Source organism: Colobus angolensis, unplaced genomic scaffold (genome assembly GCF_000951035.1).
Source record: "Colobus angolensis palliatus isolate OR3802 unplaced genomic scaffold, Cang.pa_1.0 Scaffold95, whole genome shotgun sequence".
NCBI classification, from domain to species: Eukaryota; Metazoa; Chordata; class Mammalia; order Primates; family Cercopithecidae; genus Colobus; species Colobus angolensis.
This window is the reverse complement of record NW_012123487.1, coordinates 4,184,522-4,210,435: the sequence shown is the minus strand read 5'-3', so window position 1 is coordinate 4,210,435 and position 25,914 is coordinate 4,184,522. Positions and strand designations below refer to the sequence as shown.

The 25,914-nt window shown below is 45.5% G+C and overlaps 1 protein-coding gene across 2 annotated transcripts in view; it reads left to right on the top strand.

Moving 5' to 3' along the window:
- Positions 1 to 9,266, top strand: part of SMARCAL1 (SWI/SNF related, matrix associated, actin dependent regulator of chromatin, subfamily a-like 1) — a 65,286-nt gene extending 56,020 nt beyond the window's left edge. For both annotated transcript variants that reach the window (XM_011932300.1, XM_011932301.1), the window contains exons 15-18: positions 879 to 1,061; positions 2,735 to 2,835; positions 4,142 to 4,238; positions 8,950 to 9,266. In XM_011932300.1, coding sequence (XP_011787690.1) covers positions 879 to 1,061; positions 2,735 to 2,835; positions 4,142 to 4,238; positions 8,950 to 9,189 — 621 coding nt within the window. In that variant the 3' untranslated portion in view covers positions 9,190 to 9,266. The remainder of the gene's footprint in view (positions 1 to 878; positions 1,062 to 2,734; positions 2,836 to 4,141; positions 4,239 to 8,949) is intronic.
- Positions 9,267 to 25,914: the final 16,648 nt, after the last annotated feature.

Here is a 25,914-nt window from a genome sequence, read left to right as displayed (position 1 = left end):
CCCGCCTTGGCCTCCCAAAGTGCTGGGATTACAGGTGTGAGCCACTGTGCCTGGCCTATAGAGCATTCTTGGAAAAAAAAAATTGGCCAGGTGCAGTGGCTCACGCCTGTAATCCCAGCCCTTTGGGGGGCCAAGGCAGGCGGATCACCTGAACTCAGGAGTTCAAGACCAGCTGGCCAACATGGCAGAACCCCCGCCTCTACTAAAAATACAAAAATTAGCCAGACATGGTGGTGCACGCCTGTAATCCCACCTAGTTGGGAGGCTGAGGCAGGAGAATCGCTTGAATCCTGGGGGGCGGAAGTTGCCATGAGCCACCGCACTCCAGCCTGAGTGACAAGAGCAAAACTTCATCTTAAAAAGGAAAAAGAAAAAAAAATTTTTTTAGAAATGCAGGTCAGATTAGTGGCTATCAGGAGCTAAGGACCGTGGAAAGGGGAGGAAGGTAAAAGGATCCTTGCAATGTTGGAATTGTTCAGTATCTTGACATTGGAAATGAATACATGAAAACCTACCCAGGTGATAAAATTGTGTAGAACACACACATACAAGTAAAACAAGAAATCTGAAGATCAGTGGATTGAATAAAAGTCAGCATCCTGGCTGCGGTATCATACTATAGTTTTTATAGAATGTTACCATTGCAGGAAACTGGGCAAAGGCCTAAGAGGGATCTCTGTATTATTTCTTACAATGGCACCTGAGTATAAGCAATCATCTCGATACCAATTTCAATTTGAAAAGAAAATCTCTGAAGGCAGGGGCCTCTGCTGAGCTGGAACCTGGTTCCGTGCTTGCGCTGTGGCTGGGTATGGTTTGCTCAGAAGCCCCCAGCCCGGGGCTGTTGCCCACCTTGCTTCTGCCCCTTGTTCCTACAGCACGTGCAGCACATCCGTATCGATGGCTCCACCTCGTCGGCTGAGCGGGAGGACCTGTGCCAGCAGTTCCAGCTGTCGGAGAGGCATGCCGTGGCCGTGCTGTCCATCACCGCTGCCAATATGGGCCTCACCTTCTCCTCGGCCGACCTGGTGGTGTTTGCTGAGCTGTTTTGGAACCCAGGGGTAAGAGACGCAGGAGACTTGGATACCCCAGTGGCATGCTCATGGCTGTGGGCAGGAAGCAGCGAGTGTCGGTCGTGGAAAGTGTGGTTTCCTTTTTATCCATTCATTATACTTCCCACAAGTCAGTTTTCACTTCCTTTAAGCACTTCTATGTCGATCGGCTAGTTTTTTTTTTTTTTTTTTTTTTTTTTTTTTTTTTTTTTTTTTTGAGGTGGAGTCTCTATCTATCACGCAGGCTGGAGTGCAGTGGTGTGATCTCGACTCACTGCAACCTCCGCCTCCTGGGTTCAAGTGATTCTCCGCCTCAGCCTCCTGAGTAGCTGCGATTATAGGCATGAGCCACCACGCCAGGCGATTGGCTGGTTTCTAGATTTTCACAGCAACCTGTAGGATTATCGACTCCATTTTATCAACAGGAAGGTTGAAGTCTTCCAGGGCTAGAAGGAATCTTAGACTTCATGTCTCATAGGAGGAAGTTAGGGCAATGAGAGCTCAAGGGATGAGGCAGGAAGAACTGCACTGCCATAACTGAAGAGGGACACGTGGTGGCACCAGGTTGCAGCCCAGGCCTCACATTCCAGCCTGTGCCCCCTTCAATAGCCATCATTGTGAGCTGCTTTAACAATGGACCTCATGCAGAGTAACAGCAGTGAGTAGTTCCCTGGAGACCACTATTGGCCTTAGCTGACCAACGGAGAGCAGAGATAAGACATTTGTTTGAACTCAGATTTTTCTGGTAATCTCCAGGAAAATTATATCCCCTTTAATATCTGATATTATGGCTTTTGTTGGCTACACATGAGGGACTACATTAATAATGGGTAGACCTTGAGGGTGAAGCCATTTTGTAAAAGAAATAATGCTCATGATGTTAGGTGGTTTCTTTTTTTTTTCCTTTTCTGAGACAGGGTCTTGCTCTGTCACCCGGGCCGGACTGCAGGAACTTATTGACTCACTGCAGCCTTGATTTCCCGAGCTCAGGTGATCCTCCCACCTCAGCCTCCTGAGTAGCAGGGGACTACAGGTGCACACCTCCATGCCTGACTAATTTTTGTATTTTTTGTAGAGATGGGGTTTTGCCATGTTGCCCAAGCTGTTCTGGAACTCCTGGGCTCAAGCAATCTGCCTGTCTCGGCCTCCCAAAGTGCTAGGATTACAGGTGTGAGCCACCACGCCCAGCCTTTAAGTATTTATTATAAGGCTTACCACTATATTAAACCACCACCCTATGCCCAAATCATGGATAGCCTCTCCCTTGTGTGTGATGGTTTTATTTATTTAGAAGATAACTTTTTATTTCATACAGAGAAGAAATGGAAGTGTGCAGGCCACCATCACTGGCCCCTCCCCATGCAGCCTGATGGCAGAGCCTGTGCTTTTTCATTTGCAGGACCTAGCTCAGTGCCCAGCACCGAACAGCCACCCGCAGATCTTCTGTTCCAGATTCCAGTTCCCCAACCAGGGCTGTTTTGGGTTCTCTCTTTTGTTAAAGTGGCAGGTCATTTTTAGGTCTGAGATGGTGAAGTGTAGGTTATATCTAGGTCTGAGACAGTGAAGTGCTTTGAGGAGGGAGGGTTGTGGTGGGGCTGGAAATGGGGTGGAGAGGCTACCTGCTATGGTGGGTAGAACTGCTTTAGGCCTTTACCTGCCTGTCTCGATTTCTGGACACACAGGTGCTGATCCAGGCTGAGGACCGCGTGCACCGCATTGGACAGACCAGCTCGGTGGGCATTCACTACCTCGTGGCAAAGGGCACAGCTGATGACTACCTTTGGTATGGTTTGGCTGCATGGCCTGGGTTGGAGTTGAGCAAGGGTGGAAGCTGATGATATGTTTACTTTGCTCCCTAAGTGCTTCTGCTTTTGCTAAGTAAGGTCTTTAAGGATCTATAGAAAATTGACTAGTGGCCAGGCGCAATGGCTCATGTCTGTAATCCCAGCACTTTCGGAGGCCGAGGCGGGCAGATCGCTTGAGGTCAGGAGTTCGAGACCAGCCTGGCTAACAGGGTGGAACCCAGTCTCTACAAAAATACGACAAAATTAGCTGGGTGTGGTGACGCACACCTGTAGTGCCAGCTCCTCGGGAGGCTGAGGCAGGAGAATCGCTTGCACCTGGGAGGCAGAGGTTGCAGTGAGCTGAGACTGAGCCACTGCACTCCAGCCTGGGCGATAAGACGAGTCTCTGTCTCAAAAAAAAAAAAAAGAAAAAGAAAATTGACTAGTAATGCCCTCCTGCTTTCATCATGACCATATTTGGCCTCCCTCAGTAGCGTTCACTGGTGGCTTGCAGGGTGCATGTGGAATCTTATAGCAATAAAGGGTTGTGGCTCCTTTTCCTGCTGGTCTGAGGCAGGGAGAGGTGCCGATTGTGACAAAATGTAGATGGAATTTACTTTGTAAAACACCCTGTTCCCAGACGTGAAGTCATTTGTTAGGACAGGGTGACAGTCGTTTACCTTTTATGATGTGCATTTGTCTGGTGGGTACATCTTACATTGCTGCTGCTGGACCACAGGGAGGAAGTGGCTTTCCCTGGACCATGTAGTGTACTTTGTTAGCAGAGCTGGAGTAAGATTTTCAACCTGGGGGTTTCTGTCTGTTACCTAAGTGAAAAATCTCAAAAAGCTTCTTCCCCTCATCTCCCTCTTCCTGATATTAAATTTCTTGATTATCTCATTCATTTCCACTGCTTGTCTCTGTTCCCAGCCTTATGACTAAGAAGTCTTCCCTTTGCAATGTGTGTGGGCCACTCCTACTTTCCTCTGTTTAGTGGATTCGTTAATTGGGCAGCTCATAATACCACCAGATTCAAAACTGTGTTGTAATGAGGCAGGATTTATTTCCTACACATCTTCCATTAGAAAGAATATGGAACCTGATGATATTCTTAGCCCTAAATTGGAGTTTTTACAAATGAGAGGGGGCAAATTTTTCAACATGGATATTTGCGCCTTGAGAGATGCAAAGATTGAAACTGTGAACAAGCCGTGGTCCCATAAGAACAAGGAGGGTGGCCTCATTTTCATTAGTCTGGTGGTTCTGCACAGGTTGTATTCACTGCAGCTTATTTCTCCCCAACAGGCCCCTGATTCAAGAGAAGATTAAAGTTCTGGCGGAAGCCGGGCTTTCTGAGACCAATTTTTCAGAAATGACAGAATCCACTGATTACCTCTACAAGGTAATGCCAGCACATGGCTCTTCACCCCTGGAGCAGAGGGAGGCATTAAGCTGTCTGCCAAGTCTTTGGGTCCTGAGTAGGAGGATGTGAATCACTCCTAGGGACCTCCCCTAGCCCCAGAGCCGAAAACAATGGCCTGCAGTCCTTCTCAGTTGAACCATGCATGCATCGCTTTATGGGGAAGTGATGGCATTAGCTCCTACAGCTGCTGACATTCCCGCACAGACTCCGAATGCTGCCTCTTCAATCAGACCATTAGAAACTGACAAAACTCCCCATGGCAAATGTTGAATTGTTTCAGAAAGTACACAGCAACACCACACATAGGGCTGCCACAGGAATGTGTCCCCAGCACAAAATGGGGAGTGTTTAAAATAGGGTACTGGCTTCACAGAACATATTTTCCCCTCTGTCATTTTATTTTATTCTCAGTGTCTCCCCACTTGATAGAGGGGTAAACTGAGACATGGCAGTGCAGTTGGCTTGCACAAAGTCACAGGGCATGTGAAGCCAGCCCAAGGAAGAAGTCTTCCTGACTTGGCCCAGCATTCTTCTTTTGAGTTCAGCCCCTTGTAGAGGAGTATAAGAGGCATGCCTCCATAACCAGGCAGGCCTTGTCAAAGGTGCTGAGGGGGAAAGCTGTTGCCTCTGGACGGGACAGCCCTGGGCCCATCATGCCTGCCTGGCCTCAGTGCTCCAGCCCAGTGGCTGCCACAGACTCTTCCTCCCCCATTTCAGTGAAACACAGTGGAGGGAGCAAGAGACCCAGAGCCTTTCGAAAGCTTGTTTTCTTTCCCCAGCTTGGATTGTTGGCCAGAAGGTGAAAACTAGGAGTATGGCCTCCTCGAGCACAGCTCATGGTTGAATTGTTTCTGCCAGGAGAGCTTGAATCAGGTCTGAGCCTCATGCAGAAAGGGGCCTTAATGGTAGCTTATCAGGAAAGTGAAGCACCTCCTCCTTCCTGTGAAATCACCATCAGAAGTTGAGTTAGTGCAAGCGTGGTGGTGCACACCTGTAGTCCCAGCTACTCGGGAGGAAAAGGTGAGGATCATTTGAGCCTAGGAGGTCAAGGCTGTAGTCAGCCATGATGGTCACTGTACTCCAGACTGGGCAACAGAGCAAGAGCCTGCCTCAAAAAAAAACGAAAAAAAAAAAAAAAAAAAAAAAAGGAAAAGAAAAAGAAAGAAAATAGTTTAAATAAATAGGAAGTTGAGTTAAATCTTATCGTTGACACCAAGACTTAAGACTCTGTGGATCTGCCCATTCACTTACATTTATTTAGCAAATAAATTTTCTTTGTAAGAATTTATTTGCTAAATATTGGGATAAATAAGACTCAGATCATATTTTTAAATGCAGATTGCAAATTATCCTTTCAGGCATATATAGTTAATAAGCCAATTTTAAAACAACCTTATTTTTAAGCTTTTTAAAGAACTCTCCAGTTCAGCTGAATGGTAAATGGTAACAGAGCCTAGGTTATCATATGCCTTTTGAAAAGAAAGAGCCTGAGCAGGTATAGTGGCTCAAGCCTCTAATCCCAGGCCGAGGTGGGCAGATGGCTTGAGCCCAAGAGTTTGAGACCAGCCTGGGCAACATGGTGAAACCCCCATCTCTACAAAAAATACAAAAATTAGCCAGGCATGGTGGCACGTGCCTGTATTCCCAGCTATTCAAGAGGCTGAGGCAGGAGGATTCCCTGGACTTGGGAGGCGGAGGTTGCGATGAGCCAAGATCACACCACTGCATTTTAGCCTAGGCAACAGAGCTAGACCTTGTCTCAAAAAAGAAAAAAAAGCCTAGTTTTAAAGGAGTCTCACTTGAACTCATTTATTCCTCCTTGCCTTTCTCTTACTCTAAATTAGTTAAGAATTTCTACCTAAAATATAAGTACAAGGTAGTATTAATGAGTTTTCTCAGTATTTATTTTGATTAATAACTATATCAATTTATTTTTTAATTAAGATGGGGCTGAAAAATTTTAACAAACTACTAGAAAAAGAAAATGTTGCTTCCAATATAGGAGACACAAGCAGAAGAGGTTATATCTCACTGAGATAGGCTTCCTTCTGAGAGAGGAAATGAAATATTAATCTGATCTTGGAACTCGCTTCCAATTAATTATGCATGCCCCAAGTTAGCATACAGTGTTGCCATCATCATAATCAAATGCACATTAGCAGCTTTTTCTACTTGGAATAGGCTGCCTTACAGGGTGGCATTTCCTTGACATTGCAGGTATTCAGAAAGAGGCTGATGAGGGCATCCTGGAGGAGGACATGTGGGTTATTTGGGGGTCAGCCTTGATGATCTTTCATATCACTTCCCTCTCTGCAGGACTGGGATCCTGAAAGGCTAGGAGATTTTGGGTGCAGGTTAATTGAATAATCTGAAGTTCTTAAGTGACAGGCTGTCATCAATTTTCAAGGAACCCTGCTTCACCAATGTGGAGGGATTTGGTTAAGGAATGGTGAGAAACAGTGGCCAGCTGGCAAAGATCTGTACGCTGTTTGAAATGGAAAGAAACCTGAGGCAGGAAGAGCTGTTGCAAATCCATGCAGTACCAAGTGATGTGGCCCAAGTAAAGATGGTGCCTAGAAGGAGAGAGGAGGGAACTGATGAGGGTAACAAACTTGCATGAGCCGAGGACTCTGTTTGCCTGGATGATTTCCATCTGGGAGACTACGAGAATGCAGGTAGACTCTAAAAAATAGACTTACGGGAAGAGAAGCTGCTTTGGGAGTATAGGAGAGAGAAGAGAGACCAGTGATTTTTTATTTTATTTTATTTTATTTTTTTATTTTATTTATTTTTTTTTTTTGAGGCGGAGTCTCGCTCTGTCGCCCGGGCTGGAGTGCAGTGGCCGGATCTCAGCTCACTGCAAGCTCCGCCTCCCAGATTTACGCCATTCTCCTGCCTCAGCCTCCCGAGTAGCTGGGACTACAGGTGCCTGCCACCTCGCCTGGCTAGTTTTTTTTGTATTTTTAGTAGAGACGAGGTTTCACCGTGTTAGTCAGGATGGTCTTGATCTCCTGACCTCGTGATCCGCCCGTCTCGGCCTCCCAAAGTGCTGGGATTACAGGCTTGAGCCACCGTGCCCGGCCAATTTTTTATATGTATTTATTTGTTTAGAGACAGGGTCTCACTCTGTCACCCAGGCTGGAGTACAGTGGCAATATCCCGGCTCACTGCAACCTCCGCCTCCCAGGCTCAAGCCTCCCAAGTAGCTGGAACTACAGGCGCACGCTGCCAACACCTGGCTAATTTTTTGTATTTTTGGTAGAGATGGGGTTTCACCATGTTGCCCAGGCTGGTCTCTAATTCCTGAGCTTAGATGATCCCCCCGCCTCAGCCTCCCAAAGTGCTGGGATTACAGGCGTGAGCCCTTGCGGACAGCCTTATTTTTATTTATTTATTTATTATTTATTTATTTATTTATTTATTTTTCTTCTTGATCTTAGCCAAAAGGCCGAGAAGCGATATTTTTATTTATTTTTTTAAGACAGAGTCTCCCTCTGTCACTCAGGCTGGAGTGCAGTGGCGTGATCGTGGCTCACTGCAACCTCTGCCTCACAGGTTCAAGTGATTCTTATGCCTCAGCCTCCCAAGTAGCTGGGACCACAGGTATGCACCACCATGTCTGGCTAATTTTTTGTATTTTTAGTAGAGATGGGGTTTCACCATGTTGGCCAGGCTGGTCTCGAACTCCTGACCTCAGGCGATCCATCCACCTCGGCCTCCTAAAGTACTGGATTACAGGCAAGAGCCACTGTGCCCAGCCAAGAGATCATCTGATTTTAAACCAGTGTTAGTTTTATGAAACTGTGGGATGTCAGTGGAGATATGGAAAATATACCTCTGGATTGAAAAATGGTTAAGGTTGGAAATTTAGATGTAAGAACGATCGGCAGAGGGGTGATAGTGATCGTGTGTTGTAGTTGTATCCACTGGCCATGGTTTTAACACTACACCATTGTCATCAATGTATAGATGCTGTTGGTAGGTATTTTGATTATTTGTAATTTAAGGTAATCAGAATAGGTACACATATCTACTTACAAATATGTTAAATGTGTGTGTTTTTTCCACCACTTTGAAAATTAGGTATAAGCCATGGCTGAACACAGAGATTTGGAAGTCTAGGGGGCTGGGCACATGGTGGCTCACACCTGCAATCCCAGCATTTTGGGAAGCTGAGGTGGGCAGATTGTTTAAGCTCAGGAGTTTGAGACTAGCCTGGGCAACATTTAGTGAGATCCTGTCTCTTAAAAAATTTTAAAAATAAAAATAAATGTAAAAATAGAGACTTAGAAGTTGCATTACACCTTAACTGACCCTTAGTAGAGAAAGGCTTTGGAGGAAATGAGATCTTGAGTGCTATTTCAGTATTGAAATAGTGATTTGGAAAGTTCAAAGGGAGAAAACATTTCCAACATAAATTACAGCGTGAGAGCAGCTTCTCTGCACTCACAATAATTTCTTTTTCCTAACCCTGTGAGCGCAGAGAGGGTAAGATGTCAGACACTAAAACAATGAGGCTGCTTTAGTGATGGTTTGCTGAGATGATGTGCACTTGCCATCATGTAGCTCCCTGACACCATAAAATGTGTGGTCTCTCATCTTAATATTCTCCAATCAGCCCCAGTGGAGGAGAGTCAGTGTTGAAGCTTGGGTTCTTCCTTTTATCTTTTCTTTTCTTTCTGTGATGAAGGACCCAAAGCAGCAGAAGATCTATGACCTATTCCAGAAGTCCTTTGAGAAAGAAGGAAGTGATATGGAGCTCCTGGAAGCAGCAGAGTCCTTTGACCCAGGAAGTGCTTCAGGAACATCTGGAAGTAGTTCCCAGAACATGGGAGACACCCTGGATGAAAGCTCATTGACAGCCAGTCCACAGAAGAAAAGGAGATTTGAATTTTTTGATAACTGGGACAGCTTTACCTCTCCCCTGTAAAAGGGGCAAAAAGAAAAAAAATAAAAAGTATTTTAAAATCATGGAATTAAAATAAAGTAATGTGTTTTGTTTTAAAACTTTTTGCACTTCTCTTGCCATTGCAGCAGTGCCTGTACCTGTGTCCAGGCTCAGCAGGAGACCAGGCCAAGCATCAACTTTCCATTCCTGTGTCGTTATGTGTGAGCTTGCTTGGGGTCTTAACCTCCGCTCTTCTGGCTTAGGGATGGACACAGCAAGTCGTAGTAGTGGGTAATTCATGTTCTCTAAATAATGAGGTCCTTTCTACAGAGTCCCCATAATCTAGAATTTTAAAATTTACTGACTCAACAAATATTTATAGGGCACCTAATTTGTGCAGGCACTGTCCTAGGTGCTGGCAGTCACTCATCCAACAAAAGACAAAGTATGAGCCTTTGTGGAACTTACGCAGTGGGAGAAGCAATGGTTGTAGGTTCTCTTTTCCAATACAACTCTTCATGGACACTGAAATTTGAATTTTATTAATGTTCATGTGTCACAAATTTTTCTTTTTTTCCTGCCATTTAAAAATGTAAAAACCATTCCCTGTTTACCAGCTGTACAGAAACCAACAGTGGGCTGGAAGTTGTTCACTGCCCATAGTTGCCAACCCTGGTTTAGAGCAGCATGGTCCAATAGTAATGTAATGCAAGCTGCATATGTGATTGTAACTTTTCTAATAGATGATTTCAATTTAAGATTAATAATATAGGGAGGCTGAGGCAGGAGGATCACCGGAGGTCGGGAGTTCAGGATCACCCTAACATGGAAAAACCCTATTTCTACTAAAATTACGAAATCAGTCAGGTGTGGTGGTGCGTGCCTGTAATCCCAGCTACTTGGGAGGCTGAGGCAGGAGAATCGCTTGCACCTGGGAGGCGGAGCTTGCAGTGAGCTGATATCACGCCATTGCACTCCAGCCTGGGCAACAGGAGCAAAACTCCATCTCAAAAAAAAAGATTAATAATATATTTAGCCCAATACATTAAATATGTTATTTCAATTTACCAACAATATTTAAAAATTATTAATGGGAAATTTTACATTCTTGGGCTGGGCGCAGTGGCTCATGCCTGTAATCCCAGCACTTTGGGAGGCCAAGATGAGTGGATCACTTGAGGTCAGGAGTTCCAGACCAGCCTAACCAACATGGAGAAACCCCATCTCTACTAAAAATACAAAAATTAGCCAGGTGTGGTGGCACGCGCCTGTAATCCCAGTTACTCAGGAGGCTGAGGCACAAGAATCACTTGAACCTGGAAGGTGGAGGTTGCAGTGAGCCAAGATCGTGCCACTGCAATCCAGCCTGGGCAACAGAGCAAGACTGTCTCAAAAAAACGAAGAAGAAATGTTACATTCTCTTTTCTGAACTAAGTCTGAAACAGTGTATTTGACATGGGCAGCATCTCAGTTTGGGCGAGCCACAGGTTTCACGTGCCCAGTGGCCATGTGAGGCTGGTGGTCCTGTGCTGGGCAGCTCTGGTTTAGAGAGTGATGGGGGAGTAGGATGTCATGTGGGGAAGAGCAATAGTGGATAATGTTGAGGAGAGGGACAGAATGATGCAGAGCTCATAGGCCATAGAAAGGAATCTGGGTTTAATTCTGAATATGAATGGAAGCCACCAAATGGCTTTGAGCAGACATATGAGGCAATCTGATTATATTTTTAAAACTTACAAAATTATAAATATATATATATATGTATATATATATATATATATTTTTTTTTTTTAAAAATAAAGACATAGCATCTCACTATGTTGCCAGACTGGTCTCAAATTCCTGGCCTCAAGTGATCCTACCACCTCGGCCTCCCAAAGTGCTGGGACTACAGGTGTGAGCCACTACGCCTGGCCCTTTTTTATTTTTTATAAATATAATCAGGCCCAACATAGCAACACCCTGTCTCTATTTAATAAAATAAAATAAAAAGTATTTCACGCCAATACATGTGCAGAAAATAGAGCAGGAAAGGTGGGCAGAGGGAACGCTTAGGTAGGAAGCTATGAAGCTGTCGTGACTATCTGTGGGGTTGGTGCTGGAGCGTGGCTGAGTATGGGTTGCACCATGGAGGAGATGAGAAGTGGTTGGGTTCTGGACGTATTCTGAAGGAAGCGATGGAACGATATGTGTAGATAGATTGACCGTGGGGCATTTGTGGAAGAGAGGCTGCGACTTTGGTGTTGGCCTGAGCAAAGTGGTAAGAGAAGAAAGAGTGGGAAGGGGAGGTTGGGGAGCCGGGTAAAATCAAGGGTTTGGTTATGGACTTGTTGAGTTTGAAATGGCTGGGAGATAATCTAGCAAACTTGGAGACACCCCACCCAGATCCCCTTCAAGGAGGGGCTTGCTCAGCTGTGGGGAGTGAAGTTGGCAGATGACTTCCACCTGGCCACCACTGGTCTGCAGAAAGCCACTTTGTCTGAGGTCACCCCCTTCTTAAGGCAGCTTGCATCCATGACTGAGCAAGGCAGGGCACAAAGGCTGGGCCACTTTGGCCTGATGCAGGGCAGCTCTGATGAAATACTTAACATCGTGTTACAAGTGCCTGCATATTCAGTACAGGAACATGCTATATAGGTTTGTAGCCTAGGGGCAATAGGCTAGACCATATAGCCCAGGGACTATGTCCTGGGCAGTATTCGCTGCAGAGCTCCCTGCTCCCTTCCCCCTGCTCCCTGCTGGATTGTCTAAGGTTCCCGCAGGCCTATATCACAGCTCACCTCTCCCCCTGCCAAACAGGCCTCCATCCCCTTCCTTTCACCGGTGTTAATCCCTAATAGATATCTTGTGCCCCAAACTGTCTTGGTGCCTGTTTCTGGAAAACCCACACAATCTAGCAAGATCCAAGTGGAGATGTCCTGCAGGCAGTTGGATGTGTGAGTCTTCAGACTGTGGAAAGGTCAGAGAAAGAGCCGTGGATTCTGCCCCAGCATGGGCTGAATGAGGTCACCAAGAGGGTAAGAGTGGCTTCCGAAAAAAAGCAGTTCTGACTGACCCCCACAAACTGCAACATAGACGACTGTGCAGGGAAGTAAATGAGGAAGAAAACCAGAATGGGTGTCCAGGAATGGGAGTTTTGGGGGTTTTTTGTTTGTTTGTTTGTTTTTTCAGACAGAGTCTCACTCTGTTGCCAGGTTGGAGAGTAGTGGCACCATCTTAGCTCACTGCATCCTCCACCTCCAGGCGACTCTTCTGCCTCAGCCTCCCGAGTAGCTGGGATTACAGGTGCCTGCCACCACGCCCGGCTAATTTTGTATTTTTAGTAGAGATGGAGTTTCACCATGTTGGCCAGGCTAGTCTCGAACTCCTGACCTCAAGTGATTCACCCGCCTCAGCCTCCCAAACTACTGGGATTACAGGTGTGAGACCCGCACCCAACCAGGAATGGGAGTTTTTAAAAGTATTTTACCAAAGAAGGAGCTGCTGCTCTAACTGGTCTTACAGAAGGGCAGGGAGCCAGATGTACGTTAGAGTTTAGAGTTAGCGCAATTTTCACAGCAGCAATGAAAGATGCTTAATTTGTCTGACGTCATGGTGTGTGGATTTGTTAGACTTAAATTGTTTTCACTATTCAGTACTTACTAGGTGCCAGGCACTGGACTAAGTGCTTTACATAATTGTCACACTTGATGCGATCTTGGAGGAAGGCAGTGGTATTTTGATTGTGCAGGTGAAGAAACGGAGCCAAGAAATAGTACAAATTGCTCAAGTCCAGCTAAGAAGCTAAGAAGTGGCAGAGCAGAAACTGCAACCAGGCCACCCCACCCCTAGAGCCCACCCATAGGTGTGCTGTTCCCCAGCAGGAGGCCTTGGTGGTCTGTTAGCTGAGTTTGGTACATGGCTCCCTTCCCGAAGGGCTCGGCCCTGGCTGGAAGTCTGTCTCTGCAGTCCAGCTGCTGGCTCTCTGCAACAGAGAACAGGAAGACCCTGGAATGCACCACTTTCTTATCCTTTTTAATTCCCTTTCCTGAGCTTCTCAAAAGCTCCAGTTGACAGAGTAGATCTTTTGAGGCCACCTAACCCCCCTCACTGTTGTTCAAGGTGGGGGCGGGGGAGGCTTCCTGACACCTCAGCACAGTTGGGACCGGGGCATCCATGTCCTGCGTAAGGAAGGCTCTGGCCTCAGGAAATGAGTGAAGATGCTGCATGGCATGCAGCTGCTGTGCTTCCAGCTGGTCACTGTGTCAAGCTGCCGGCTGCTCCTTAGGCCAGATCTCTTCCAGAAGGCCCAGTCTAAGCATCTGAGTCTAAGTGGCATCAGTTGCTTCTCCCAGCTTGCTGAGGACGACTGTGGGGTTAGCCCTTGAGTCTGCTTTCCACTGGCTTATCCTGCCACGAGGAGCTCTGCTGTGGCCCCAGATCTCCATAAATAACTAGGCCTTTGGTTCCCTTATTATCTGCTGAAATGAAAATCCAGGTCCAAAGGCCGAGAGAGAATGTCTTGTCTCGGCTTTCCTTTGGGCCACCTGAATTTTCTTAAATCTTCTCAGTCCTAGCTCTTTGTTTTAATTTTGTTAGATATACCAGTTTGACATTTGACTATTATAACGGTGACCCGTGTCTTGTCAGAAGCTTCCAGAGGACAAATGTTGGCTCTATCTAAATTTTATTATGGTTTTGTCCAAATCAGGCACTCAGTTTTCGAAGAGCAAAAAACAGCAATGGCTGCAGTTTCATCTAGTAAGCTATACTACACCCCCTTGTGAGTGGTTGCTCTGAAAAGCCAATTATAGTCATTCACCACATAACAACTTTTGGTCAACAATGGACTGCATGTATCATGGTGGTCCCTTAAGATTATAATGGAGCTGGAAAATTCCTGTTGCCTAGTGTCTGTCATAGCCATTGTAATGCTGTAGCACAATGCATTACCTTTCCTATGTTTAGATATGTTTAGATACAGAAACACTTACCCTTGTGTTACAAGTGCCTACATATTCAGCACAGTAACATGCTATACAGGTTTGTAGCCTAGGAGCAATATGCTAGACCGTATAGCCCAGGCGTTTACTGGATGCTACTATCTAGGTTAGTGTAAGTACACTCTGTGAGATTCATGCAATGACAAAATTGCCTAATGAGGAATTTCTCAGAATGTATCCTGATTATTAAGTGATGCCTGACTGTACATCACCTCATGGCTATTGCCCTTGGAGGTTTATAATTGGCAACGGACCCAGAGATTAATGCAGGTATGGAGAAGGACATAGTCGTTCACGTCCTGTGTGGCATGATGGGAGGTGGTCCAATAGGGACAGACCCTGTATGAAAAGAAATGCTAAAATTGTACATAAATTTTGCCCACATGTTGTTTGCATGGATTTTTGCAGACTTAGGGGTCTTGTCAATGGAAACAACACAGTCACTTCATTAGGGAAAAATCTTTGGAATGAGTCAAGGCCCAGGAAGTAGAAAGGATTTTGGATCACAGGCAGATCTTGAGAGAACTTCAGGAAGGAATATTTCTTCCTCACCTGCCCCAGTGCCCATCCAAAGCCTCTGCTCTGTGTATCTGAATCACATGGCTTGAGAAACATGAAGAAGCCCTCACCCGGGGCCCTGTGGACATCTCCCGAGATGCTTCCACCTGCCTGCTGCTCACTCGGTCCCCACCAGAGTTTTGATGCAGCTTTTATGTGGGCTCTATGGACTTGGATCTCTTAGGATCTCATTCTCTATTCCCATTCACAGTTTCTCCTCCAGGAATGTGGTTAGGATACGATGGGTATAAGGGGTGTAATACAATGGTTATGCTTCAAAAATAAAAGGGAAATGTACAGGTGATTTTAGAGACCTTCATACCCAGTGTTGCTCTGGTGAATCACCGATCATCATTAAATTACTAAATTCCTGCTGTATTCACCCCGGGACCTGCAGCACAGAGTGGCCCTCGTGATATTGCAAGAAGTCAGGTCAGTGGCTGCCAATGGGAGGCCTTGCTCTCGTTCCTTGCAATTTGGTGCCCTTATTTATTTATTTATTTGAGGCAGAATCTCACTCTGTCACCCAGGCTGGAGTGCAGTGGGGTGATCTCAGCTCAGTGCAACCTCCACCCACTGAGTTCAAGGAATTCTCCTGCCTCAGCCTCCCGAGTAGCTGGGATTACAGGCACCAGCCACCACATCTGGCTAATTTTTGTATTTTTGGTAGAGATGGGGTTTCACCATGTTGGCCAGGGTGGTTTTGAAGTCCTGACCCTAGGTGATCCACCCACCTCGGCCTCCCAAAGTGCTGGGATTACAAGCGTGAGCCACCGCGCCCTGCCTGGTGCTCATATTTAAAACCATTATTCGTCTGTAGTCTTAGTAAATACGGCCTGTGGAGCCTCCATATGAGGCCTCTAGTTGAACCTCAGTTTTAGCTGTTCTGGAAAAAAACAAACTCTCTCTTTGAGATGTCCCTGAGGTCCTCCAAAGCAAATTTTATTTATACCATGTAGCCTATCTATTTTAACTTAGACCATCCCATATGTACCTCTGAAAGTTGTTAAGAGTCACCTAGCCAGTTCTGCATAATTCAGCAAAAGACACTTGGGGTTATTTATATAGAGAGTGAATATCACTGGGTTTAAAGTGGTATTAATGTTTCCACACTAACTCCTTTTCCTCCTTCATTTCACAGCACAGTCCAGACCCCCAGAACTGTGTTTTCTGGAAGCATCAACTGACATGAAGAAAATCTGGGCCCATCTCTTCCCACTCCTGTCCCTGCCATCAATTGTACCCTTACAGGATTTTACTAGACGTCACCTCTGGCCCATGGAGCTGGTCTCTGCCTTCCCTCACCAGGGTCACTGAGAGGTATCTTGTTTCCGGAGTGATCCTGGTTGATTTCTGCCTCTAGGGCTGGCATCAAGGAAGCCTCTAAGAGGCAGCAAAGGATCCTGTTAGTCTTGATCCACTTGTGCTTGAATTAATCATGTCTTTTTCCTTCTTGGCTTCAGAGGAGCCTTTTTCTAGATCAGTGGGAGAGCTGAGAAATTGAGCAGGAGGTGTCATCCCCACACCACTGGCTCTGAGGTGTTGCCTTGTCTGTTCATTCTTGTCTGTTAGAACCTCAATGCTTCTTGAAGTTCTATCCTCTTTTTTGCAAAGGGGAGAGGATGAAGTCCAACCTTATATTTACTCCATCCTCCCACTTCTCACCAAGTTCAGAATTACCAACATAAAAAATGGCTTGGAAGTTTAAAGAGGGTTAATCGGAGAAGTCTCTTCTACCTGTGTTTTGTTTTGGTTTTGTGTTTTTCTGTGAGGTCTCAGTGAAGGAAATGAATTCCTGACCACAGCAGAAAGCATTAAGAAGCCTGTGAGTCACAGTCGTTTGGGCATCATGACAATCAACAGTTATTTGATTTTGCAAGATCCTCTGCACACATTTCTCTCCCACCCCCTATTCAACAGATTTTGAGGCTCTTTTTCTCTCTTTTTTAACCCCTCTTTTTGGGGGCAAAAGACAATATACAGAAAAGTTCATAAAACAATTTACAGTTTAACAAAATATTTTAAAATAAACATCCATGTAACCATGACCCCAAGGTTATAAAAATATATGTTGTGAGGCCAGGTGCAGTGTCTCATGCTTGTAATCCCAGCACTTTGGGAGACCGAGGCAGGCGGATCACCTGAGGTCAGGAGTTCGAGACCAGCCTGACCAACATGGTGAAACCACATCTCTACTAAAAAAAAAAAAAAAAATAGCTGGGCGTGGTGGTGCATGCCTGTAGTCCTGTAGTCCTACCCACTCAGGAGGCTGAGGCAGAAGAATCACTTGAACCCAGGAGGCAAAGGTTGCAGTGAGCTGAGATCGTGCCACTGCACTCCAGCCTGGGTGACAGGGCGAGGCTGCCTGGGCAACAGAGCTAGACTTCGTCTAAAAAAAAAAAAAAAGAAAAGAAAAGAAAAAGAAAAAGAAAATAGTATGTTGTAGAAGCTTTTGTGTTTTGCCTTTAATGTTTAGATCTACAATCCACCTGCAGTTTATTTTTGTATATGGGGCGAGGTAAGGCCAAGGTTAATTTTTTCCATATGAATATGCAGTTAGCTTGGCACCACTTATGGAAAAGGCAGTCCTTCCACCTACTGCTCTGCAGTGCCTTCTTTCCAATATTATGAACTTGATGTAAAAATACATCTAAGGCTGGTCGCGGTGGCTCATGCCTGTAATCCCAGCACCTTGGGAGGCCAAGGCGGGCGGACGACCTGAGGTCAGGAGTTTGAGACCACCCTGGCCAACATGGTGAAAACCTGTCTCTACTAAAAACGCAAAAAAAAATTAGCTGGACATGGTGGTGGGTGCCTGTAATCTTAGCTACTCAGGAGGTTGAGGCAGGAGAATCACTTGAACCCGGGAGGCGGAGGTTGCAGTAAGCTGAGATCGTGACACTGTACTCCAGCCTGGGCAACAGAGTGAGATTCCGTCTCAAAAAAAAAAAAAAATTCATCTAGAAATGTATAAGCTCAAAAATAAGAGTCCTGCATTCTCCTCCCTCCCGCCCTCAGCCCTACCTCCTAGAAGTAATAACTAAATAATTTGAGATGAAGTCATTTGTAATTCATTCTCTATGCATACAAATGTATGTAAAATACACATAGAATCTGGTTTTACAAAAATTGTATCAAATTCTTCATACTGAAAATGACTCACTTCACATGATGTCTTTGACCATTGTTTCATATTGATCTACCCATGAAATTATTATTTATTTATTTATTTATTAAGACAGAGCCTCTCTCTGTCGCCCAGGCTTGAGTGCAATGGTGTGATCTCAGCTCACTGCAACCTCCACCTCCTGCTACTCATTAAATTAAATTTAATCCAATGCTGCCTCCTTACATATTTTAAAGTCGGCCTAAAAGTTTCTCTGCACAGAGTGAACTGTAACCTAACTGGATTGGTAAACAGACTGGGACCCACGCTTGTAACAAGTAGCCAAGTCTCAGGCAATTACTGCAGCCACATTTCAGCCAATCACAGGTGGCCAACCGTTCGCACTGTGTTCAAATAAGGCAAATGTGGAGTTGCAACCAATCCAGCTCTTTCTGTCCTCGCTTCCCTTTTCTGTATGTTACTTTCTTTGTTCTGTCCATAAATGTGATCCAACCATGTGGCAACCCTGGAGCTGCTCTGAACCTCTCTGGTTGCGGGGGCTGTCCAATTCACAAATCATTCTTTGCTTAATTAAACTCTGTTAAATTTAATTTGTTTAAAGTTTTTCTTTTAACATACCTTATCCCACTTAAGAGTTGCCGGCCGGGCATGGTGACTGAAGCCTGTAATCCTAGCACTTTGGGAGGCCGAGACGGGCGGATCACGAGGTCAGAAGATGGAGACCGTCCTGGCTAACACGGTGAAACCCCGTCTCTACTAAAAAATACAAAAAAAAAAAACTAGCCAGGCGAGGTGGCGGGCGCCTGTAGTCCCAGCTACTCGGGAGGCTGAGGCAGGAGAATGGCGTAAACCCAGGAGGCGGAGCTTGCAGTGAGCTGAGATCTGGCCACTGCACCCCAGCCTGGGCGACAGAGCAAGACTCCGTCTCAAAAAAAAAAAAAAAAAAAAGAGTTGTCAAGTGACTACTTCAGTCTTTACGCGTGCCCTTCCTGTGTAAATGCTCTGTGATGGGTCCATTAATAACTAGAACGCGTTTAAACGGAATTTGAGGCGAGAAGGAGGAAAGGAATGGAGGGTTGCCTAAGTCAATTTCCCGCACTCTTATTCTTGCGGGGCATCCAGGACTGCCTTGGAGGGCCTCACCTCTCCTGCTGGGTCAGCTCTTGCCTGTGGCTCTGGGCTCACAGGGCTCTCAACAATGCTGTACGGGCCCCACTCTTGTCTGTGGCCACCAGGGGCTTTGTGGAGAGCAGGCTCTCTTGTGGCACGAAGTGAAAGAAAAACGCCCGATACACCCTTTCTGTCTCCAGCACAAGAAGAACTTGGAATGACGCTTGCACCTCAGATTTCTTTCAAGAATAAAATGTTCCATATGCCCCAAGAGAACTGGTTAACAGCTACAAGAACTCCTCTCTGGAGGCAACTTTTAACTTATTTATTTTTCTTTATTTATTTAGAGACAAGAGTCTCGCTCTCTCACCCAAGCTGGAGTGCAGTGGCGCAATCTCAGCTCACTCTCCTCCTCCTGGGTTCACGCCATTCTCCTGCCTCAGCCTCCCGAGTAGCTGGGACTACAGGCGCCCGGCACCACACTTGGCTAATTTTTTGTATTATTTTTTTTTAGTAGAGATGGAGTTTCACCACATTGGCCAGGATGGTCTCAATATCCTGACCTCGTGATCCACCCGCCTCGGCCTCCCAAAGTGCTAGGATTACAGGCATGAGCCACCACACCCAGCCAACTTACTTATTTTTCTAAAGGCAAAGAGTGAATGTTGAGGGCTCCTTAAGAGCAGAGGTGAGTCAGCAGTGATTTTTACTGAGTTTTTTATGGGGACACATTACAGTTAACATTCTCTATACCGGATGTCCTCTAATAGGGATGGAAATTTATGAGCCCACAGATAAGACAAATTGAGACTTTAGGAGAGGGCCAATTCTCTGAAGTCACTCAGAGCTGATTTCATGAGTGCTATTTGTACATCCTCAAGCTTCCTATTTAAAGAGAATTGTTCAGTTTTGACAAAATTGCTCTGAACATGAACAATTTCCTCCTATTATGGAGTGTCTCATTTTCAGCTGCTTATTGCATTCCTGCTCATGCATTCCGTCTTCTCTTGCTCTCTCTCTCAGAGCCCCTGAAGGCCAGAGAGGTAGGAGGCTCTGCAGTGGAGGGCGTGGGGGAGGTAGCACATTTGCTAACTAGCGCCAGCCCAGGATGGCTCACCTTAGCTCTGCCTGGACTGCCCCAGCATGAAGCTGACTCACCCACTCCCCAGGTCAATTGAGCACCATCCTGCTTGGCCAAGAGGCACAGTCTGAAAAGGGAGGACTGTGGTGAGTGTTTAAGATTCCTTCCACTAGTTTCCTTTGTTTGTACCAATATGGATATGTTTTTGTTTAAATTTATAGTTTTCTGGAGGCAGGCATTGTTTAGGTGGAGAGCTTTCCAGACAACCCCAAAATGCAGTGCATTTCCCTTCTGAAGGAAGAGGGACTTGTTCCCTTGGCCCCTTACCATCTTCCACCCTAACCTATGGGGGCAGAGGGTGCATGAGGCCTGTGGTGGAAGCGAAATATCTTGAGCACGTCTCACTCCCTTTGTGGGCCTCAAGTAGCAGTTACCATGACTGTAGTGGTTTCGTTGTGTTCAAGCTAAAGAAATTAAGGAGAAAAGAGATGGGCATATTTTTAAGGGAAAGGAGAAGGCAGATCTTCTGTAGTTCCTTGAGTATGGCAGAAGAGGAGAGAGGATTGAAAAGGCAGAAAGAGGGCCGGGCGCGGTGGCTCACGTCTGTAATCCTAGCACTTTGGGAAGCCGAGGCGGGCGGATCACGAGGTCAGGAGATCGAGACCATCCTAGCTAACATGGTGAAACCCCATCTCTACTGAAAATACAAAAAATAGCCGGGCATGGTGGCGGGCGCCTGTAGTCCCAGCTACTCCGGACGGAGGCTGAGGCAGGAGAATGGCATGAACCCGGGAGGCGGAGCTTGCAGTGAGCCCGAGATGGCGCCATGGCAGACTGGGCAACACAACGAGACTCCGTCTCAAAAAAAAAAAAAGAAAAGAAAAGGCAGAAAGAGATGTTGAAATCAGAGGTAGTAGCAGCAGCAGCAGGATCTCAACAAACACACTGGCCAGTATTTTAAAATGTCCACTAGACACTTCATGAAAGTTATTTTTATCCTCTGGAGACCCTTAAGAGGTGTATAATGTACTCATTTTGCAGCTGAGGAAAGAGACCTAGAGATTTGAATCATGTGATACAGTGGAGAGAACACACGTCTAGATGTCACTTAATGGCTATGTGACCTTGGGCAAGTCATTTGACCTCCCTGGGCCTCAGTTTCCAGTTTGGGCTTCCAGAGAAACCAAAACATATAAAATGCTTCATATACCCATCACCATTATACCATGCAAGGTAACTATCCCCCATTCGACAGATATTACTGCTGTCATGTCAGGCTCTTGTATGGGTCCTGGGATGCAGACGTGAACAACATAAGCCCTGTTCTCATGGAATTGACTTGTGGTGACCTCTTTGGGTGGTGGTGGTGGTGGTTGCTTTAAAATAGACTTTATTTTGTAGAACAGTTTTAGAATTATGTAAAAAAAAAAAAATTGAGGAGAGAGTAGCTTTTGTACACCCTTACCCAATTCTCTCTATTGTTAACAATTTTTTTTTTTTTTGAGACAAAGTCTTGCTCTGTCGCCCAGGCTGGAGTGCAGTGGCACGATCTCAGCTTACTCCACCTCCACCTCCCAGGTTCAAGTGATTCTCCTGCCTCAGCTTCCCGAGCAGCTGGGATTATAGGCACGTGCCACCATGCCTGGCTAATTTTTTGAATTTTTAGTAGAGACACGGTTTCACTGTGTTAGCCAGGATGGTCTCAATGTCCTGACCTTGTGATCTGCCCACCTCGGCTTCTCAAAGTGCTGGGATTACACGCGTGAGCCACCGCGCCCGGCAACATCTTAACATTAGTATGGTAAATTGGTTACAATTAATAAAGCAAGATTAATACATTATTATGACCTAAAGTCTATAGTTTATTTGGATCTTCCTAATTTTTAACGTATTGTCTTTTTTTGTTCTAAGACATCATGTTACATTTAGTCATCGTGTCACCTTAGGCTCCTCTTGGCTGTGACAGTTTCTCAGGCTTTCCTGGTTTGACAGTTTTAAGGAGCCCTGGTCAGGTATATTGAAGGATGTCCCTCTTTTGGAATTTGTCTATTGTTCTCACAATTAGCCTGAGGTTATGGGTTTTGGGAGAAAGATCACAAAGGCAAAGTGCCATTTTCATTCCACATCAAAGGGACATACTAACAAGATGACTTATCACTTTTGATGTTGACCTTCATCACCTTGGCTGAGGTCGTGTTGGCCATAAAGTTACTCTTTTCTCCCCTTTCTATACTGTGCTGTTTGGCAGGAAGTCATTCTGTGCAACCCACACTTAGGAAGTGGGGAGTTATGCTCACCCTCGAGGGCAGAATATCCACATAAATTATTTGAAATTCTTCTTGGCCAGGCGCAGCGGCTCACGCCTGTAATCCTAGCACTTTGGGAGGTCGAGGCAGGTGGATCACGAGGTCAGGAGTTCGAGACCAGCCTGGCCAATATGGTGAAACCCCGTCTCTACTAAAAATACAAAAATTAGCTGGGTGTGATGGTGCATGCCTATAGTCCCAGCTGCTCAGGAGGCTGAGGCAGGAGAATTGCTTGAACCCAGGAGGCAGAGGTTGCAGTGAGCCAAGATCACGCCACTGCACTCCAGCCTGGGTGACAGAGCAAGACTCGGTCTCAAAAAAAAAAAAAAGGAAATTCTTCTGCAAAAGAGAATTGCCTCTTGTCCTTCATTTATTTATTTAGTCTATCATTTATTTATATCTACGTGGACCCATGGATATTTATTTTACACTTGGGTTATAAATCAATACTACTTTATTTATTGCTCAAAATTTTCTGGCTTTGGCTATTCAGAGTTCTTTCAGTTGACTCCTGTGTCTCTCTGACATATCTCCATCAGTGCAGGGTTTTCTGAACATTTCCTTACTTTCTAGCACTACAAGATACTACAGGCTCTCCTTGTATATTTCCTGCTGCAGTCCTAGAATGAGTCACTTCTCTGAGGGGCCCTGGTTCCTTTCATTAAAGAATGATATTATAAACCAAGATCTGGGGTCCAGGCATGGTGGCTCATGCCTGTAATTCCAGCACTCTGGAAGACTGAGGCTGGAGGATTGCTTGAACCCAGGAATTCCAGACCAGCCTGGGCGACATGGCAAGACCATCTCTACAAAAACAAAAAAATTATCTGGGCACTACTCAGGAGACTGAGGTGAAAGGATTGCTTGAGCCTGGGGAGGTCAAGGCTATAGTGAGCTGTGATCACACCACTGTACACCAGCCTGGGGGACAGAGCAAGACCCTGTCTCAAAACAAAACAAATAAAAACAAAGCCTGAGATCTGGGGCAGTAGGTATACTCGTTGTTACTGGAGATGTTTGGATTTTTTTTTAATGGGAGTTTTTTTAGATTATAAAAGAAACACATGCTTATTATAAAAGATAATTAGAAAATTCAAAAATGTATGCAAAAATCAATTTAACTATTCCCACTATCCACTACTTTTTGCTTTTTCTCCTCCTCAAATTTACACAGCCAGAGTTGGAATAACAGATTAGGGAGGATAAAGAGACTACTACCCTTTTGCCACAAAAATGTGCAAGATGTGATGACATAAAGCACATGGTCGGTCACTGCCCCAATGGCACTGAAAGTCTGGAAGCTCTTCCTGGAATCATGGGAGGGAAGAACGGGACAGGACCTTGGAGACCACCTGGTCCAGCTCCTTGTAAACAAAGATGGTGGTTGCTGGGAGGTGGGAAGGTTGTTCTTCATGTGGGGACTGTGGCTTACCTAAAGTCAAACCACAAGGTAGTTACAGAGCCTGGCCCAGACCGAGTGCCAGGGACCTGATTCTAATTCAAGTATGTTTTCTAATGTGCTTTTTCAGTGCACTAAATAGTATGATTTAGAGTAGTACAAGCCAGCAATTAGGAGAACTAACTTTGGGGTCAGACAGACCGGATTTGAGTTCTAATTGCTGTGTGACATTGAGCAAGATTCTTAACTTCCCTGAGATTGAGTTGTTTTTTTCTTTTGTTTTGAGAAAGGATCTCACTCTGTTGTCCAGGTTGGAGTGCAATGGTGTGATCATAGCTCACTGTAACCTCTGAACTCCTGGGCTAAAGCAATCCTCACATTTCAGCCTCCTGAGCAGCTAGAACCACAGGTGTGTGCCACCATAACTGGCTTATTATTTTTATTTTTTGTGGAGATGGGGTCTTGCTATATTGTCCAGGGTGCCTAGAACTCCTGGCCTCAAAGAATCCTTTGCAAGAGAGACTCTGTCTCAAAAATAAAAAATAAATAAAAAAATAAATTTGAAAAAAATAAAAAATAAAAAAACAGAAAAAAGAAAGAATATAATAATTTGTCAGAGGTCCCACAGCTGGTAAATAGTTGTTTTGAACCCAGACTGAATCCAGAGCCTCTAAGTTCCTAATCATTACATGAGCCTTCCTCTCTTTTTCTTAGTAATGAAGATGATAATTCCTATCATAAAGGATAATGGAAAAATTAAATGAGCACATCCATATAAAATACTCAGTGCCTACCATGTGTTACCTTCTGACAATTGTAACCATATGAAGTGCACAGCTGTCTACAAGTTGCTGTGATTTGATTTACATATATTTTTTGAGACAGGCTCTCACTCTGTTGCCCAGGCTGGACTGCAGTGGCATAATGACAGCTTAGTGCAGCCTCAACCTCCCAGGCTCAAGTGATCTTCCCACCTCAGCCCAGGTATGCAAGTTGATTTTAATATAATTGTGAGGAAAAGTGAACAGGTGCAAAATTATTCGAGACAGTTAATATTGTTAATATTAAGCTTTGGGAATGGAAGCTACTTGTTACCAGAGTTCTGATTGGAATCAAGGCCACACAATGCCTTTCAGCTCTCATGGTCTTTCTTGGTCCACAAATCATGGATTCTCTCTTATAGTCTTATTCCAGTATTTTTCTGAGCTTCTTATCCTCTCTCTGGATTAGCCATCCCTGAAAAAAGGCAGCCAAACTTCCTAGTGTGTGTGTTCTACATGAAGAAAGAAAATCATGTGTCTAGTCCCAGAACACACCCTCCCCACCCCAGGCCTCAACCAGAAATCCAGTTCTTCCCTGCTGACCCCTTTGAGAGACCTGGAGGGACAGAGAATTGATGGTGGGTAGAGGATAAGATGTTAAGAGTTTAAGGGTTCAGGCCTGGACCAGGAAGCTGCCGAACAGTCTAGTGTGGGGCCATGGGAGTGGGTTCTGAAATGAAGTGGAAGGCGGGCCATCCGCACTGAGATGGAGCAGCTGGAACACAAAACTCCAAGGTGACTGTTAACTTTTCTCCAGCCTTCCAATCTCAGACTTTCCTCAGGGAACGCCAGGCTCTTCTGAATTAGTCGCGGGCGGAACCATCGTCCTTTCCTTCAGAACTCTGATCAGTTTGAACTATCTAACTTCTTAATGTGGCTGGCTATACGATTGTTTGCTGCTGGCCTGCAACTTGTTCTGGGAGTGGAACTTTGGATTTTAGTCACTACTGTCGCTAGCATCCTGCAGTCAGCCACTTTTAGAGAGTATAATGCAGCGGGGAAAGAAATGAGATTTGGAATAGAGACGGGGTTTCATCCTGCTGACCAGGCTGGTTTCGAACTCCTGACCCGCCCCGCCTCCCAAAGTGTTAGAATTAAGGCGTGAGCCACCGCGCCCGACCCCACAGACGTAAGATTTATGCACTTCTCCAAGCCAAGCGCTGTGCATCGAATGGAGGAACTCGTACCTTTGTAGGATTTTGTAATATATCTGAAATAATCTGGACATGCTTCTGCTATGGTTGTTTGTCGCCATAGTTTGCGAATCCGGGTAAACCTGGGTGAGAGAGATACCTTACAATTGCAAACATTTCTCAGGAGGGCGCCGGAAAACGCCCGAACCATAGAGCTCAGTTCCTAGCTAGGCCTCCACCAGCCACTTCC